The sequence below is a fragment of the Erpetoichthys calabaricus genome, chromosome 1, assembly GCF_900747795.2.
Source record: "Erpetoichthys calabaricus chromosome 1, fErpCal1.3, whole genome shotgun sequence".
Classification (NCBI taxonomy): domain Eukaryota; kingdom Metazoa; phylum Chordata; class Cladistia; order Polypteriformes; family Polypteridae; genus Erpetoichthys; species Erpetoichthys calabaricus.
In genome coordinates, this window is record NC_041394.2 from 269539501 (window position 1) to 269558964 (window position 19464).

A 19464-nucleotide genomic window follows, 5' to 3' on the forward strand; every position below is an offset into this window, starting at 1 on the left:
TGGTTACTGTACATTTTCAGAATTGCCAGGTACATGAAAAGAGACTCCATGTGATGCTGTCCAGATGTAAGTCCTAGCTGCACATTTTCAATAAATGTTTACAATTAGCAAAATCTTTAAACCTGCAATTTGCATCCTGTGATCTTCTGTGTTTATCATCTGCGTAATTCAATGAAATTAGATCCAAATCCTAAAAAAAAATATAATCTAAAAACCATAAACAGGTTTTCCCAAAGAATTCCCTAAAGTGAAAATAAAGCCAGATTCAAACCTGATAAGACAAAATAGTAGTTACCTATCTCTTTGAAAAGATTGACTTGGTTATAATTAAATAACAATTTTAATGGAGAATTATAACTACTTAAGTAAACCTTATTTTAACATGAATAGTAGTAAGTGCGTGTAATTAATAAAGTATGCACTGATACTAAAGAACCATTAAGCTAAATGCAACAAAATGTTCAAAACTCTCCTTCTAACCTATATAGCTATTAATCTCCACACCCCTTGTTGGTCTGCCATCATTACACACAACCAAGCAGCAAAAACACAGAAATGCCCTGACGCGGCCTCCTCACATCACCAAAAGCCCATTTTAAAAGTTTAGATAAGTGCACACTCAGCACAGTAGCTCTTGTTTCGTGGACTGTTATGAGTTCCATTTGTGGGCTCATATAAATCTCGCTTAAAGACTAATCTCTTCTCTCATGCCTTTGGGAAGTTTGACTGTAACTGTATTCATATTCCATTTGTCTTTAACAACTGTGCTAATCCTAATATCCTAATATCACTGTGCTGTCATCTCAGACTGTTTATTTACTCCAATGTACTATTTGCTGGTTTTTACTTATGTACACCTAAAATGACCTATGTAGCAAATGCCTACATGATTGAAGTGTAATTTCCTTGCAATACTGAAAAGTGCAGTTACTGAGAAATTGAGCATTTATATTAATTAGTTGGCTTTTGTAGATTGAATAATACTAATATACTGTATAGTACAAAACAGACTCAAAACATAACAAGAAATAAAAAGCACAATTTTTAAGTTTTCATACCTCTTTGTATTCATCATTAATTTTTTCCAAGTGCAAAGAATACATAACATCACGACCTCCAACAAACAACCTTTCTTGATACTCGTCTAGAAGCATTGTTTTTAGTTCCAAAAAGCCACGGGGTCCATAAAATACAGTGGTTCGATTTAATTCCCATAACTCTGTTAGAAAAAAAGAAAAATAATGACAATTAACTATAATAAATAAGAATGTTATACGTAACATAAACACACACCCATCAGAGTGGGTTTCTAAAAAAATATTGACCATATATGTACAGAAGGACATGTTATACAATTGCATGACAACGCCTGAACCACAGCAAAACTTTCTTGCAGAGTATGTCAGTTCTCCCTGTGTTCACTTAGATTACATCTGAGAATTCTGCCTTTTTCCCAGTGGAACGATATACTTCTAGGTTGATTATCCTTCCATAGATAGATAGATAGATAGATAGATAGATAGATAGATAGATAGATAGATAGATAGATAGATAGATAGATAGATAGATAGATAGATAGATAGATAGATAGATAGATAGAACATTATCAACAGGGGGAAATTTGGCTTTTTACAGAAGCTCCATAAATAAATACATAAATAGATAGATGGATAAAATAAATAAATTAAAACATACACTATGGTCTGAACACACACTAGAATGACTAAAAAGGAAGAAAAATTTTAAAAGATAGAAAAGAAAACTTCCGACTTGGCTGTCACAGTGAGGCATCATGCGGGCGTATTGCCTTTGGTATAAAGGAGTCCCAGTAGCCCACAAACTGGGGTCTGTCTGACAGATATTCCATTTTCCTGGAGCAAGAACAATGCAGGACGTTTTCCACAGCACACACAGCTATGCAAGTGGTCACAGAACATTGATGTTTCTAAAACTGTTTAACCTGTAACAATTTAGTATATCTGGAATAAGTAAGATGTTTATAAGGACATGGTCAGTGTATGGTGACATATTGTAGAAAGGATGCATCATGCACATTAAATGCAAACCACAGCTACTATGTGTTATAAATATATTGCATCCAAGCCAGGGACACTGCATACCCTGGTGGTGCCTACCTAGTCACATTATAAGGTGCAAGTGCTCCGTACTTACCACTATGGACTTCTGTCTTTCACTTTGGAACATATCAGCCCCTAGCCCTGTCCTGCAACATCTCATCTTGTTTAACACATTGAGTCGTGAAACATACAAGTGCCACACACACACATCAGTGGATTATCCTTCAGGATCTTCTGAGGTATGTACTATGACCCCAAGTCGAGAGGTGGTGCTGGCATTAATCTTCTTTTATTCCCTTCAAAATGCAGAGAAAATGTCCAGTGAGGACAACTGCCTCTGCCTGCCCCTTCTAATCCCTCTGCTAAATATCCCGCAGTTTCTGGAAGAAGGCATCACTTGTTATGAGAAGGCACCCCAGAACAGAGCTCCATCCCACAGTGACAGTAACAGGTCTTTGTTAGCCAAGAAAGGTCCCTGAGACAAGGTCCCTGAAATTCATTTGTTTTGAAGCCATCAAGCAAACCCTCTGTTTATTCCTATGTCTAGATTAAACGGGCACAACTGAGTTGGCACCCCAACATTTCAGCTTGTGGAGCTGCAATTCTTTCCGTCGACCACTCCAGGTTGCTTAATCCCATATAACAGTTTTTACAGATGAACACAAAAGAAGCACACCAGGAAGTAGTTTTTCAATATATTTCAATATTTGTACCAGATGGATGAAATGATAGAGTAATTGCTTGCACTCAAATTCATATATCAGTAAGAAATGTGGAAAAGTAAAATGGAATATTTTGGCCTGGTATCATCTTAAAAAAAGGATACCTGTAAAAAATAAAAATCTAAGACAAAAATCTTCTGGATTGAATTTTTTAAAATTACTGTAAAACTTAAAGCAGTAATTTACAGTAAACTGGAAGAGAATGCCGCAAAGACTCAAGAGACAGAGACTTTCGTGTCAAAGTCAATTTCATTCAGTTTTGCTGCTGAGTCCTGCTGATACAGAAGTTATGATTTTACAGTGGCGTATTTAGAGTTCATTGGTTTCACATGAAAGGCAACCATTTTTAATGCTACAAACATGCACACATAAAACTAAATTACATTTTTTGTAATTTGATCTACTCTATTGTGAAGAGTGTACAACAGTTTTAAAGTTAAACGGTTTCAGATAATTCATGATTTTAAAGAGAGACTGCGGGAGATGTTCAGGTTGTGAGGGTGAGAAAGAAACTGCAGGACCTCTTCAGCTCTCAGACCTGGACTGACAATGTGAACAGTCAGATGACTCTTTTATAAGCCGAAGTACAATTTTTGCCAGTTCTAAATATTGGTCAATTGATGTCTAAATGATAAAGTCAGTCTTTGCAGTAAAACATTAAATGTTTACTGATCTAATTACTAAATTCGAAATCTTTTCTCAGCAATGTTTGTGGTGTTTTTATAATGGGGCACATTTTGTACTATTTAAAATACCATGTCAGGCCTCCATAAAACAGCAGTTTGGCTTGGTTTGTGTATTTTAAGAACCTTTATGACCTTTCCTGTGTTGTCCTGTGTACTATACACAAGTTAAAACCATGTACTGTAACAAGCAGATTGTAAAAATCAGTGCATTGAAAGGTATGTTAGTAAACTTTCAATAAGTCCAATTTTGAATATCTGTGGCAAGTTACACATTTACAGGACTGTGACGTGTAAACAGAAGACATGGTGGAGTTCTTATTACATGAATGAACCTACACAATTTAATGTCAGTTTGAAAAATGCAAACTTTATAAAGTGGAACACATATCTTCTGCCTGCTACAGCCAATGAAGAATAGACAGAACACACATTAATGTGTTTACAGTATGTTTTGATAATAAAAATGCAGTAAGCACTACTTTGCTGCCTTCCACTACTGAAATTTACAATTTACGCAAAATCTTTTATATGTTTTATTAATTCATATAGGAATATTATAGCAAATTATAGATAAGTGGGAATACAGTGCTGATTCAAGAGCGTGGTGGTAGTGTAGGACAGGGATGCTTTCCCTTTGTGAGCAAAGGCCAGAACGTTGCCCGAATGGGATGCCCTCAGCTTCAGTGGGCAGGGGGGGACAGCATGCATGGGGCAGTGTCTCCCCCAGAGCACCAGATGGCAGTCCCCCACAGTTGTGGCAGTGCCCCAGATTCCCACAGGGCATCATCAAAACAGGATTCCTTGACTCTACCCTTTGGGTTCTGTTGACACTACCAAGTGGTGCTACTGTGACTGGTAAGTCTCTCTTTCTCGAGCTCCCACCACAGCTTCGGGACACTGAAAGTGCTTCCGGGTGTAACATAAAAGGAGCTGCCTGTCACAACTCCAGGAGCCAAAGTCGGGAAGAGGAGAACAATGCTTGCTTAGAGAAGTGAAGGCAGAGAAAGAAAGACAGAAAAGTTTACATATAAACAGCATAGGTGCGTGCTTTATTAGCCGTATTCTGGTTGTGGTGTTGGAAATGCTTGTTGAAGAGTTTCCCATTAATACATACTCTTGTTTGTTGAGACTTGTGTTCAAGCCTTTTTGTGTTACCTCCACTATACGTTGTGCTCGTTCTAAAATACCCGATTCATCACTCCAGACAACTTGATGCTTGTAATCCTGATGATGCTTGATTCACTGGATTGAGATCAGGGTGGTATTCTATGCACATCACTTAAATTGTCCATGATCAGAAGCCTTATGTTGGATCAGCTAATGGCAGTTAAATTCATTCGATTATGTTGGTTTTCCAAACGCACCTGAGGATTAGATTAGCATAGCCGGATTCAATCATCTAAGATGACTGTGCATTCCTGTGCTGCTTGAAAAGCCCATATATATCAAGACTAGAAAACATCGGCAAGGCACTTATTGGTGGATAGAGATGGCTAAAGCAACAGTGCACATTTTTTCCCAGGCTGAGCAAGAAGTTTCACTGGAGCGGTATGATGAATTCAAGAAATTAATATGTACAAAAGGAAACACTGCAAAAATTGCCAAAACTCGAAAAAAATATCTGGCAAAAAGTAGCAGGCAAATTAAACGTTTATTTCTTTTATTATTTTGTGAAGTTTCAGAACTCTTTTAGGACCCCCCAAACCCCAGTGGAATGGCATGCCGGTTCACCTGCCATGTCTGTGGAGGACTGCTTGTCCATTGCCAAGGCAACCACCAGTTCGCAGCACAGCAGCAGAGTGCACGGAAACAACTATGAGCTGATCGAGATTGCGCTATATGCACCTGTCGCCAATGGGTGATGCAAGGGACATTATAAATGCAGGGAACAGTATAATTGTCCACTGATCTGGCCCCAACTATGCCCGTTTGCTGTGTCTGTGTATAAGAGATTGGTAGCTCCCGCTGCAATAAACAACCGTGCTGTTCCTGTTTCAAGTTAAATAAAGCTAGTTTTGCTAAAGTACTGAGGCTCAGCCTCATGTTTTGGGGTGCAAGACAGTGAATCACACATCACAATTTGTATACAACGTTAAATTTCCAGAGTGTTACATCATTATTTATTATTTATAATGCAAATCAAATAAAAGTGCAGTCAGGACCTGGGAACAGGTTAAAGTGAAGTACAAAAATATACTTCAAACTGGTAAATCTTACATATCACAGTATAAACAGTTTCAAGAACATTTGTTTTATTGATATATTATTATTACATTATATTATTCCTTTAAAGGGTAATAAGAACAAGGCTGTCCACCTGTTGCAGACCTCACCCCTGTTGAAGAGCTGGCTCTCCAGCAAAATGCCCAACACCCTGTTTCTGAGGGCATTGAAGGGGGAAGCTTTTCCTCAGAACCAGTGGCAGGATGCAGCAGTGGTAACTTCATTGCAGATAAAGGATCAGCATTGCACATATTTGTTCTTTGTGTGTACCATAGGTGTGTTTTCAGAGGCCTTGTGGTTTAATTTCCATATATACCTTTTTGATGGGTCAGTTGCAGGGAATGTCATAATACTTCCACCTGATTCTGAGCAATGAGAGGTTGACCCATATGATGTGTTGGATGAGGAAACAGTGTCTGACCACTCGTCAGGAGAAGAGGTAAGTATGTAAAAAATTTATTTAATTATTTAATAATGTATAAACTCCACTGTAAGCATTCCTATACTGGTCAACTGTTGTGCAGGAGCCTATTGCCAGCACACATGCCCTTTCTGGTATACAGTCCACATCGAAAAAGGGGAAATGGGGAGGTTAGTTGTGATGTCTTAATGAAGTTTCTTGAACGATTTGCTATATTTTGTGAACACGTGACATGGCAAAAGGCTACAAAGTGCTATACTGTGTGCTTTTTCCTGACACCACCAGAGGGTTAGTCCATATTACTGCAGAGGCAAGAGGTACTTTCTTCTTCTTCTTTTGGCTGCTCCCGTTAGGGGTTGCCACAGCAGATCATCTTGTTCCATATCTTCCTCTCAATTTTGCTCTGTCACACCCATCACCTGCATGTCCTCTCTCACCACATCTATAATCCTTCTCTTAGGCCTTCCTCTTTTCCTCTTGCCTAGCAGCTCTATCATTAACATCCTTTTCCCAATATATGTAAGAGGCACCATGTAGACAAAAATCCTAAGGCATTTGTATTTGATTTTTATTTACGGAAAAATGTGCATGCTTTGTATAAAGAATATCTTCAACAGAAAATGACATACAGAAAATTAAAAATGAGAAAAATGCAGCAGGACATGGAACTGGATTAACTGAGGAAAACCAAAATAAAACTGCAAATATACTACTTCAGAAACAAATGGTAAAGAATGAATCTCTCTCTTTCTCTCTCTCACATTGTGTGTACTGCTCAATCATTCTCTCCCACTTACAGTTTGAAAGGAAGTAAAGAGTCTTGTTTAACAGTTGTGTTGTCATTATTGAAAATACTAGGCCATTATTCTGTCTCTGGTAGCTCTGCCACTGGGTTGGTCAAGGTGCAGTGGCTCAAGGTCATCATCAGGCTGTGCCACCAACTCAGGGGCCCTTTCTTTTCTGATGGTGGCTATGCCGTGTAAGATAGAGCATGCAACAATTATGTGACATGCTCTGTCGGATGCAACCCTCAGCCTTTTTAGACATTGAAATCTCTCCTTTAGGTGTCCTTGTCCTAGATAGAGCTGTATTTGTGGGCCAGAGTTGGTGTTGGATAATGGGGTCATTAAAAACTGTCTGCAGACATAGCTTCTGTCTCCAAGCAGGATCCCATCATGATGAAATGTAACAATTTTGAGTAACATAAATGCTTCACCATAATTTCTAAATATGTATGGGTATTACCCTGTTCAAGTGTCCAATACAGGTGTGACTCCCTAAAAATTCTGAAGTCATGAACTGACCTTGGCCATCTAGCCTCCATGTTTGAAATGATGCAAGATACAGTACAGATCATCTCAACGTATTCACAACATGTTTGTTAGACTAATATATTCACTATGTCAACAGGCCTATTGGTTATTTTCAGCTGTAATGTTATAGGTTACATTATCTGTACATTAATACTGTGGAAGCCTATTCTATTCATGTAATCCCCTTCATTTGCACCTGATGGGGCTTTGATTTGGATCAGAGTACAGTCCAATGCTCCAATCACAATAGGGAATCCTGGTAAATAAGAATATTAGTCTGATTTTAAATTTCTTTAAAGAAACGTAGACTTTTGCCTCATTACTTGCAATGGTATAAAAGACCCCTTTAATTGTCTGTACACACAGACGTCCAGGAAAAACAATAAAAACTCTGAGGAAGTGTTTCAGGGCCAAGTAGACTTTGTGAATTGCCTGACAAACAATTCTCTTTGACAGATTTTCTGCATCGCCCACTGTATAAAAAAAAAGTGCTGCCTGCAAAAAATCTCAGAGCAATGCACACAGACTGTATAGTAATGAGTGCACAACTTCTCTGAGTTTGGCTCCTAATATAAGAAGCTAATAAATTTCTGATGTATAAAATTACCTCTCAGCTGAAGTGATATCTCTCAAAAAGTTGATCTTCTGGACAGGCAAAAAGATGTTGATGATCTGGTAAAACTCTCTCACCTTGAAATTCTATTCTTATTATCTACACACTGATTTCAATCAGTCGCTCATCTATGAATGGCGAGGCCATGGCTGAACAGATTTCCATGCATGGAAACTAGTTAAGTGTGGAAGCTATTTGTTTACATAGAGCAAACCTGCTCCTAAGCAGGTTTGAGGTTTATGATTTGTTGCTATATCAATACATCCAATAAGAGTTTTCAAGAACCAAGATATCTAGGATCATGCTAAATTGTCAACAATCTAATCCTGCTAAACTGTTAATCAGTCCGCGTAAGGAGAATATTGCTAAGGTGACTGGAGTTTGTCATTATACATACAGTAAATATTTAGAATAGCTTTCACTTCTATGAACTACTTTCAATTTGAAACCTTTGCATTTTCTGTTAACATAAGATTTTTAAAAAAAGTTAGGGCATGACGGTCATGGCCTAGCCCATCAAAATTTGGTGCAATGCAAAATATGGGATAAAGTTAGAATTGACCGCTAATGTAACATTAATGCCTTTGCCATGATGGAAGGAAAACTGGACTGCACAGGCACGGACAGAATGTGCAATTTTCACACAGGCCTTGGCAAAAAATCCATATCATGGTATAATTAAAAATTTCTTATAGCTTCAGTAGATACTAGTATAACATATTTATATATAATGTAACATTTGTGGCTTGGATGCAAGATAATCCACAAACACCTTAACAGCATCTATCAATAGTGGTATGGTTCAGTGGAACTTTGGGAATCAAAGACTTAAACTGCAGCAATTACAAGACCCTCGTCTCTGCTACAATCCATTAACCTGGTTGTATAGTCGCTGGTGAGACTCGGCAGGGATTCTGGCTTGGATCTCCTTATGTAGGTGTGGTAAATGAGTGCAGATGATGTTGACTCTGCTCCTCAAAAGACAGCTATGTAGTGAAGTCTGGATAATGAATTTGCAGGCAGTGGTCACATTAGATAAGAGCACACCAAAAGCTTCAGAGGATACTGTAGTTATGAGGAAGCAGCAATGGAAGATAAAAACAAGTGGCAGCGACTGATTGACTGCAGTATGGCCAAGGATGGAGACCATGGTTTCGATCAGGAATAATCCACAGTCCTTTTTGGGGTCACCTACAAACAACCTGGTCAGAGTTCTAGTCCATTCCTCTATTTTACATTATGGGGTCATTGAAGCACTTTTAAGAGTAACATTGTTTTATACAAAAAAGAAATACATTACTGACTGATGAATAGTATAAGTGCTGTTGAAATGCTTATTAAGCTTCTGCTACTCAAATATATTTAATACCAAACCTCCCAACTTATTCTTTCTCATTTACTCATGGACACCACTACCATGAAAACATAGAACAAGACATGGCTTTTTCCTATCCCCTTTCTGACAGCTATGCATAGAGTACATTTTCAAATCAATTTAAAGGGTAAGTTTGGTATTTTTCAAGTTGTGTTTCTTCGCAGTCATGGTATTTATTAATTTGCCAAATGAAATTATGTTCTAAAGTGAAGCATATTTTATACTTTTTTAAAAATAACTAGCACGATCTTGCCTTATATAATGGAGCTTATGGGTAAAGGAGTCATATTATTCAGTAAACTTACTGTACTTCTATCAAACCAAAAATATTATTGTGTATTGATTTGCATCTTGATGTTGGCTATTTTTTTCAAAGCAGTATATTTATATCATTTTAAGAAAAATGCATGAAATAAACCACTGTTGTAACATCTGCCTGTTTTAAAAGGAGAATGGCTGGGCACTTTACTCTACTGCTCATCTTCCTCCACGGCATTTTCAGGGCTATAAGCAAGGATTTACTTTGGAATGTCATTGCCAAACAGAATTATTGACATTGGGTGCTGATGCCCAAATGTGAATTGCTCTCTCTGTTCTGCAGACAACTATGCCATATTACCTGAAAAGTCAAATTTACATTTGCTTATATTCTTTAACTATACCGAAGCTTATTTCATTATTTTGCAAAAATATTCCCTGCTGCTGCTGGACCGATAATTCACATGTACCTGTATGCTTCAGTGAGAAAGAATATTGTAATGACCCAGGTTGCAGAATGGAATACTTTAGGCCGACTGCTGGTAAGGTGGCCCTAAAAAGGAATTTCTGGTTTATTCAGTGGCTGCTCCCACCAGGCCCCTTCCGGGTGTTCGATGAAGAAAGATGTTCCCAGCTGCTTCCTCCTTTGCCACTCAAGCACACCAGACATCTCCATTTCACGCCACTCACAAGTGAATTAAGGAAGCTATGCCACTTTTTACCCCAAGTCCTTGCTGGCAGCTACACAACATGGTTGATGAACTTTAGAAGACAGGAGACATGTCCGAAGTATTGTCTAAGTGCTTTATCTCCATATGCCCCCAAGGGAATTAAAAAGTCAATAGTTGGTCTGTAGCAATTCAATCTTTATTTTTCTTATCACATGTGCACCATGAAAACTGTGACCAGAGACGTAGCTAGGGTTTTCAGCGCCCGAGGACACTGAAGATTTCACGCCCCCTCCTGTTTGCCAAAATGCAATGGGGAACATCAATTCGGCGCCCCCTGGATGCTGCGCCCGGGGACAGATGTCCCCCCTTGCCCCCCCCCAGCTACGCCACTGACTGTGACATGCAAGTGACTTGGTTCTTTCAAAAATCTGAGGCTTTATTAAAAATACAATGCAATGTAATCAGCTCATTTCAGATTTATTTCTATTTAGTGAATAAAGATCTGATCATTGTCTGAGTGGAGTTGCATAATCTTTTCATGTTTACATAGGTTCTTCTCCAGGTACCCTAGCTTTCTTACTAGATATGTACATTAGGAAACCTAAATTGCTGCTTACTTTACCGATAATGAAATGGTGGGGTTAGTAATTTTCTAGATAGATGATCTGAAAACAGTTAATAAATGGGAACTTGGTCTCCACTCCAGAAATGTTGGTTAGCTTTGTGACTGCAAAAAATCATAACAAAAAAAAAAGCAAAAAACTTTTGAAGGTTTAAGTTTTAGTTACCTGATCATAAATCTGCAAAATGATCTTCTAGGCAATTTGACAGCTGCCCTATTAGTTACTACATTTCAAAAGTCCACGCTGATGACTTACATTTTTAGCCTGGCTTTTTTGAAAGCAATGCTGCTGAACTAGTCATCTAGAAGTAGGGTCAACTTTCTTAGCTCTTTTTTTCTTGACCTTATGGTATTAATGTATTTTTCCCCATTTCCCTGGGTACCGTAATGCCATCATTCCATTTCATAAGCAATCACGATGAAGTCAAGATATAGAATTTGCAAAGACAAATGAATTGTGCAGCTAACCTCCAGAGAGGCAAGCCGATGATTAAGGTCATTCATAAAGAATCTTATCTTTTTGGTTTTTGTCTGCATGAAAGGTGGCCAGAGCAACCTTTATGAGCCCCTAGAGATTGATTTATTTTCTTCTATTTTCCTCAGATCTCTGTTTCTTTTTTCATGTTTTCTGTTATTTTTCTTTTATTCGTTCTTTTCTACAAAGTTAAACAAAGTATGTGTTTGGTGCTATGCATGTGTGTTTTTCATTATGTAAAGCTTTGTAAAGTGTCTGCAACCACGGGAAGAACCTAGTGTGAGCTGAATTCAAAGGGTGAGGCAAGACCATGCTCATTTACATAAGATGAACGACAAAATCCTCCAATATTGAAGTCTGCACGCAACTGAACTCCAAGATGAGTTTCTTCTCTAGTCAAAGCAGTCTGTGGAACTCCACTTTACCTCTTCTTTGTTCTTTATAACTAACTAAAGACATTTTTAAAAATGTAGCAATATACCTGCTTTGAAAAATAAAAAGACACCAACTGAAAAGGAGAAAATCAATAAAACCAATTTAGAAGAGGCACGCAGAGCCAATTTACAAAAGGCACTCTTTACTTTTGACATTGTCCACACTGCAGATGTATTCATATTGATTTATTCTGTAAGATATTTCAGGGTTTCTATTGAAGTGCAAGAACATGGTTAAAAAAAGCTGAAAACGCTGACTGTTCAACATTTGGAGCTTTAATGCAGTGATTAAGCAAGTCAGACTTCAGAGGCAGAGTTTCTAGTCAGACAAAACAGACAAATCTTAACCCAGGCAATGGAAAAATCCCAGTTTACTGAAGTCTTGCTAGGGGTACATGCCAGTGTGGTACATCTCAGACTGAGGACATGTGATCTGCAGTAAGCACATAAGGGCAAGAAGTGCTGCAAGGCTGACACAGTTTGTCATTGCGCTGACTGTGTCAAAAAGTAAAAGTGTTTCCTATGTTTGGCCTCACTGTAAAGCTACTAGAAAGCAATTTAAAAATTGTTCCCTGGTAGTATGGCATGTTGCTTGGATGCTGAGGGATATCTGGTGGAGTCTGTCTCGGTACACAAGCCTGATTGTATGCTTTCCTGTACATGAGACATGTGGAAATGGTAGTACTGACCTTGATGATTCTGATATTTAGAGTATCTTAAGTTCACAAATGATCAAAGGAGTAACATGGTACTGGTTAAATGGAATCAATGTACCTGGACTAAATGAGTTGATAATTGTGAGAAAATAAACAATACGACAAATGAGAGAAGAGAGATGGCTAGAGTTAGAAAGTGAGTGACAAAAATAGGAAAAGGAAGAGAGTCAATGAGGTGACAGAATTAGGGAGTTACCCTCTCTGTTTGTGAACACAGAACCTGTTCAGTCTGACTTCGGCAGGATAAGTAAGTGTTTTGTTACCCTCACTTGAGTATCACAAAGCGTTTCTGTGTATAACATTTTAAAGCCATGTTAGTTTTGATAGGAGGATGATGTTATTCTTTTTCACAGATTATGAGGTACTTTGCCACATTTATCAAAAAAGAACAGCACTTATCTTTTAGCTTTACTGCAGAAAAGGAAAATGTAATATTTCAAACATCAAAGGGTAACTAAATATTATCACTTCATAAATCTGGAAGAACATCAAGACATAACCAATCATTTACAGTTGACTGTAGGAAATATAATCTTATAGTTTTAGAATGATTACATCAGGAGTAATTTTTAAACTAAGGATCTAGCAGTAAGTGCCAGGTGATGTCTACTGTCAGCCAGGTTATGAATTATGTACTACCAATGCATGAGATAGTTTTAAACAAGGTATATGTGTATGCTAGTGGCTAAGAACTTGGGATCTGGTCTCTAAAGCTTCAGTACATTGGTAATGTAGCCAAGTGTTTATTTAGAATTTTATGTTTTTTATGTATGTTGTTGGTGAACTTCCACAAAATCAGCCATCTTAAAGTTATAATGTTCTTTCCCTTCTTGTGAGGCATTAGTTAGTGCAGCACACAGTGTAAGATGTGGTTTTCAAGCTCTCTTTCTCTGTTTCACTATATTTTTGATTTTACTAGAATATTTCTTTTTTGTTTTTATAAAAGACATGACATTAAATATATATGGTAGTGTTTTCAAGACTGCATAGTTATTACTTGGAAGGTAGGCACTTATTTCTGTTGCAAAATGCAGTCTGAACATCTATGGCACATTGCAATGACATAGCATTCATTTTCTCCATGGTTTCCATTTTAATATTTTATTTGAATATGAAAATATTTCATTTGAATTTATATTTCGGTATGAGTTAAGGGGATGTCTGTTTTCTTTTGTGACCCAACTGTTTCTTTTTGCTTCATAAAAGGTTTGTCTGTGTTATTAGTGTGATAAAATAAGTGGGTCTTTTTAGTAGACATTCATGTAAATAATTGCATTACAATGTGCATGTCATGTAAAACAGACAGAAAGTCTGAAGGGTCCAGGAGTTAGACAGGAGTCTTTTGTCTTGTATGATACCCTGGTTTATTTTATTTCATACAAGGGAATAAAGAATCTGACCCAGTCTGACTGATGTCTGCCTTTCATTATTACAACAAACACACTGCAGAGGGCAAACAGAAAGTAGTCTGCTGCATTAAGACATTTAGTCTCATATGATCGTGATCCAATCCATAATGTGCGTTGCTATCTTTGTATTAGATTATTCAAAGTGTCTTCAACTTCATGGATTCTGATATGAAGAAATATAAAAACACAAACTGGATTAAGTGAGCTTGAGAAGGTTACATTATGAAATTGTGAATTTCCCATTGGGATTAATAAAGTATCTATCTATCTATCTATTATGGTATGTAATTAATAATATTGACTGTATTGTCTTGTGTTTTAATGTAACTGAATTAATATTCAGTGACTTCATGGATTCTGATATGAAGAAATATAAAAACACAAACTGGATTAAGTGAGCTTGAGAAGGTTACATTATGGTATGTAATTAATAATATTGACTGTATTGTCTTGTGTCTTAATGTAACTGAATTAATATTCAGTGACTCAATTATTGAAACCACAACATACATTTTTAAGAAAATTAAGTATTTCTGTTGTTTTCATATTACTAGTGTAAGTACTTTATTACATTTATATTTTTGAGATTGCACAAATCTGAGAATTACAGTACTGTGCAAAAGTATTAGGCAGGTGTGAAAAAATGCTGTAAACAAAGAATGCTTTCAAAAATGGAAGTGTTAATCATTTATCATCATCAATCAAAAAAATGCAGTGAATGAACAAAAGAGAAATCTAAATCAAATCAATATTTGGTGTGACCACCCTTTGCCCACAAAACAGCATCAATTCTTCTAGGTACACTTGCACAGTTTTTGAAGGAACTCAGCTGGTAGGTTGTTCCAAACATCTTGGAGAACTAACCACAGATCTTCTGTGGATGTAGGCTTCCTCACATCCTTCTGTCTCTTCATGTAATCCCAGACACACTCGATGATGTTGAGATCAGGGCTCTATGGGGGCCATACCATCACTTCCAGGACTTCTTGTTCTTCTTTATGCTGAAGATAGTTCTTAATGACTTTGGCTGTATGTTTGGGGTCGTTGTCCTGCTGCAGAATAAATTTGGTGCCAATCATACGCCTCCCTGATGGTACTGCATGATGGATAAGTATCTGCCTGTATTTCTCAGCATTGAGAACACCAGTAATCCTGACCAAATCTCCAATTCCATTTGCAGAAATGCAGCCCCAAATGTTCAAGGAACCTCCACCATGCTTCACTGTTGCCTGCAGACACTCATTATTGTACCGCTCTCCAGCCCTTCGACGAACAAACCGCCTTCTGCTACAGCCAAATATTTCAAATTTTGACTCATCAGTCCAGAGCACCTGCTGCCATTTTTCTGCACCCCAGTTCCTATGTTTTCATGCATACTTGAGTCGCTTGGCCTTGTTTCCACGTCGGAGGTATGGCTTTTTGGCTCCAACTCTTCTATGAAGACCACTTCTGGGCCAGACTTCTCCGGACAGTAGATGGGTGTACCTGGGTCCCACTGGTTTCTGCCAGTTCTGAGCTGATGGCACTGCTGGACATCTTCCGATTTCGAAGGGTAATAAGCTTGATGTGTCTTTCATCTGCTGCACTAAGTTTCTTTGGCCGACCACTGCATCTACGATCCTCACCGTTGCCCGTGTCTTTGTGCTTCTTTAAAAGAGCTTGAACAGCACATCCTGAAAACCCAGTCTGCTTTGAAATCTTTGTCTGGGAGAGACCTTGCTGATGCAGTGTAACTACCTTGTGTCTTGTTGCTGTGCTCAATCTTGCCATGACATGAAACTGTCCTCCACAGCCTCACCTTGGTAGCAGAGTTTGGCTGTTCCTCGCCCAGTTTTAAGCCTCCTACACAGCTGTTTCTGTTTCAGTTAATGACTGTGTTTCAACCTACGTGTGACATTGATGATCATTAGCACCTGTTTGGTATAATTGGTTGATCATACACATGACTAGAATCCTACAAAATCCCTGACTTTGTGCAAGTGTACCTATAAGAATTGATGCTGGTTTGAAGGCAAAAGGTAATAACACCAAGTATTGATTTGATTTAGTTTTTTCTTTTGTTCGCTCACTTTGCATTTTGTAAATTGTTTGTTTACAGCATTTTTTCACACCTGCCTAAAACTTTTGCACAGTACTGTATGTGCCTATGTAAAGTTTGTGTGCACTCCTCAAATTTGCAGATGTTTTACAAAAACTGAATGGTAAGTCTAAACCAGTGGTGCCCACACACTCAGGGGGTGCGAGATGGCTGCACAGGTGAGATGCTTTTACTGACTTTGTCATGGTGCAATCAGTGTCTTGCAATGTGTTGTCATTTGTAGGTCATTTATTAGTTAGAGCCACAGAAATGCATATTCTCATGGATTCCTTGCAGCAGGCAGAGCATTTGTAAAGGCAAATAATTTTTTATTTAGAGAATGGAATTTGGAATTTGCAGTCATCTGTAGAGAAGGACGAATTCTAGCATTGATTTCTGTGCCAACCCTGATTGTGAATGATCACTGATTTTGAGGTTTTGATTGACATTTTTGCCAGGGGGGACAGACTGAATCGATGCTCATCCCTGCTGCCTGTAATCAGCTGTGTGTAGGTGTTATTGGGGGACAAAGCTCATCAACTGTGTTTTATTGCTTAGCGATAAACTGCCACCTGTTGCTTCATGGAGGTCTCTAATCCTCTAAACCCCTCAATCGCTGATTCTTTGTGCTACTAGATGCTTCACGAGACAACCCAGTGTCTAATCTTCACGGGGGATACAGTTACAAGATTACTGAGATTTATAAAAGAAATTTGCTCAATTTATATTTAAACTGTTTGCACTGAGTTACAAAGCTTACTTTTTGAGTTCAATTTGTTTACCCAAAGTACTGTTTGTGGTTCAAATTGTGGTTCAAAAGCTAGAAATTTGACTTCTTCATTTTCAAATGTGATATTACTTTAAGTTGGTACGAACATAAATCAAACATTTTCCAGGGGTTCATAGAGCAGGCTGGGAAGCACAGGTCTAAATTGGCCCAGAAAAGTGACTGTAAATGTGTTCTGTGATGAACTGATGTCTCATTCAAGGTCTGAATACTCTGTCCTCCCTAATGCCAAACGCTGGAGCAACTTTCATAAAATGACTGGTTGGATTTATATTGTCCTTACTTTTCCTAATAATAACATCACATGGTTTATCATTTAAATTGCTTATACATTATGTTAGGTATTCTTGATGTTAAAGTTATTTTTCAAAGTTATTGCATACTGTCATCTACCACAGCCCCCACCTTGGTTAATTTATTATTTTTAGAAAAAAATGTGTTTAATAAGTTTTAAGTTGCTGCTTTCAGATTTGGACTATTGCCCATAAGACTCATTCAGGACATGCTCAGAGAGAGGCTTTGTGTTCAATTAGTACAATTTAATTTAAAAGAAAAAAGAATCTGTGAAAAATGACAGTTTGCCACAACTATGAAACATAATTTTAATTTCAAAACTCAGAGATATATTTTACAAATTCACTGTATTCCAATTTACTGCTGCTATCTTAAAGTCAGATTTTTTTCCTCTTCCTTTTTTGGTTTTGTTAGGTCAAAAATCCAGTAATTAATGAAAGCACAGAAACATAAGGGAACTCACCACACCATGAGCACATTCAATGAACCACAAGAGACTGAGAATTTTCCTCAGCTTTTATATTGATGAGGAGAGTTCCTTGTGGTGATGGGCAGGTAACCCTGTCTCTCTGGACACCACTCTCCAAACATAAGGAACATAGTGGGTAGATATTTTTAAACCAAATAACGAACAAAGTTAACATAAAAAATGAACAAAATAAACATAAATGATACATTTGTACCTCAGTCATGGGGGGGAGCCTTTGCTGAAACAAACCACAAACATTCACTAGGTTTGTGACTCCTTATCACAACAACTACCTACAGAAGATCTCATAGACATGAATGCTAGGATTACTGGCAATGCTAACCCTCACCAAGTGAATGTGAATATGTGAGTAGTTGTGCCCAATGCTGCCAGGATAGTCATTTTTCCACCTTAATAAAAGCATGTCTCTTTCATTCCAAACATTTCCATTATTAACATGCATTGCATTCATCATTCCAACAAATGTCCCATTACAAACATCTGTATTAATGTATTTTATTAACACAAATGTTGGAAAAACAAATGTAATTTATCACTATATGATTACAAATTTCATTCCAATTTATGGTGCAATGCAGACATTAACGTGGAGATCTACATTGATTGATTCAGCAAGTCTTAGAAGGGGTACAGCAATGCGCTCTATCAGCATGTGCTCCTAACCTCTCTCTTAGACGGGTAGCAAAACTAGTATTCGAATAACTGAGCTCCTAAAATGAATAAATGGATGTACTCTGTGTATCCCAATACTATATATTATTTTAAGCAGGCATTACAAATGTATCAGGCATGGTTTCCTAAGGTGGATGGATCTTTTGCGAATAAAAAAGACTGGATGGAGGCAAATTCCATGTCTGAAAAGAACTACTTAACAGATGGTAAGACCAAACATAAATAGAAACAATCCTGCTTTTCACATATCCTCTCAGATTTGAAATTGCTTAACTTTACAGACACAATTTTTTACACATTACAGATGAAGAGTAATCAGCACTGCATATCTGAATGTAGATACTTTTATCATTCAAATCCCTTCAAAATAACCCTTGTTAAAAAGACAACATTAAATGCATAAGACGTCTCATGCTTCTGTGATTCTGCAGCAGATGCTCGTAACATAACCTAACTTTCTCAGACCCCCTTAATTCAGTTCTGGATTATAGGAGAGTAGATATAGCTTATCCTGACTGAATTGGATGCAAGGCAGAAACCAGGCTTAGACAGGAAACCAGACCATCACAAATCAGATACGCATGACTCATTGATTTGATAGATTCCTTCATCATTTATGACTTGCTGTGTTTCAGTTTTGATTTTTTTTACAGAAGTTAAGCCTTTTTGGGTGTGTCATTATATACAAATGATCATGTGGTAATGCCATCTTGTTTGGCACCATGGCATGAATTTCATTTTTCCACAAACTACTAGTTTTTAATAACTGCTAATTGCTAACTTATTTTATGGCCTGTATCCAGTATTATCTGCATACAGATTTATTTTCATTTTCATAGTGAGGTCATAATTCCTTCACTTTTGTAAATTGGTGATAATAACAGCTCATTCCAAAAATCAGATAAAACAATTAGATTTCAGTACAAGTTTGAGTCCAGTTACATACAGTAGTGTCCGAAACTCATGATTTAAATACTGGATAAAGACGGACGTAAAAATGAATGGATGGATGGTTCCTTGAGTGTGTAATGGGCCTGATGTCCCACATATAGGTAGGTTGTTGTCTTGGATTTATATTTTTACCAGATACGGTAGGCTATGACTCCCAGAAATTCTACCAGGAAAAGC

The 19464-nt window shown here is 37.5% G+C and overlaps 1 protein-coding gene across 1 annotated transcript in view; it reads right to left on the reverse strand.

Annotated features, from left to right (window-relative positions):
- The window catches only part of sema3e (sema domain, immunoglobulin domain (Ig), short basic domain, secreted, (semaphorin) 3E), a 161151-nt gene that overhangs the window by 88922 nt on the left and 52765 nt on the right, over positions 1 to 19464 (reverse strand). Inside the window, exon 2 of the mRNA XM_028814961.2 lies at positions 1059 to 1219. Within this exon, the coding sequence (XP_028670794.1) occupies positions 1059 to 1219 (161 nt within the window). The remainder of the gene's footprint in view (positions 1 to 1058; positions 1220 to 19464) is intronic.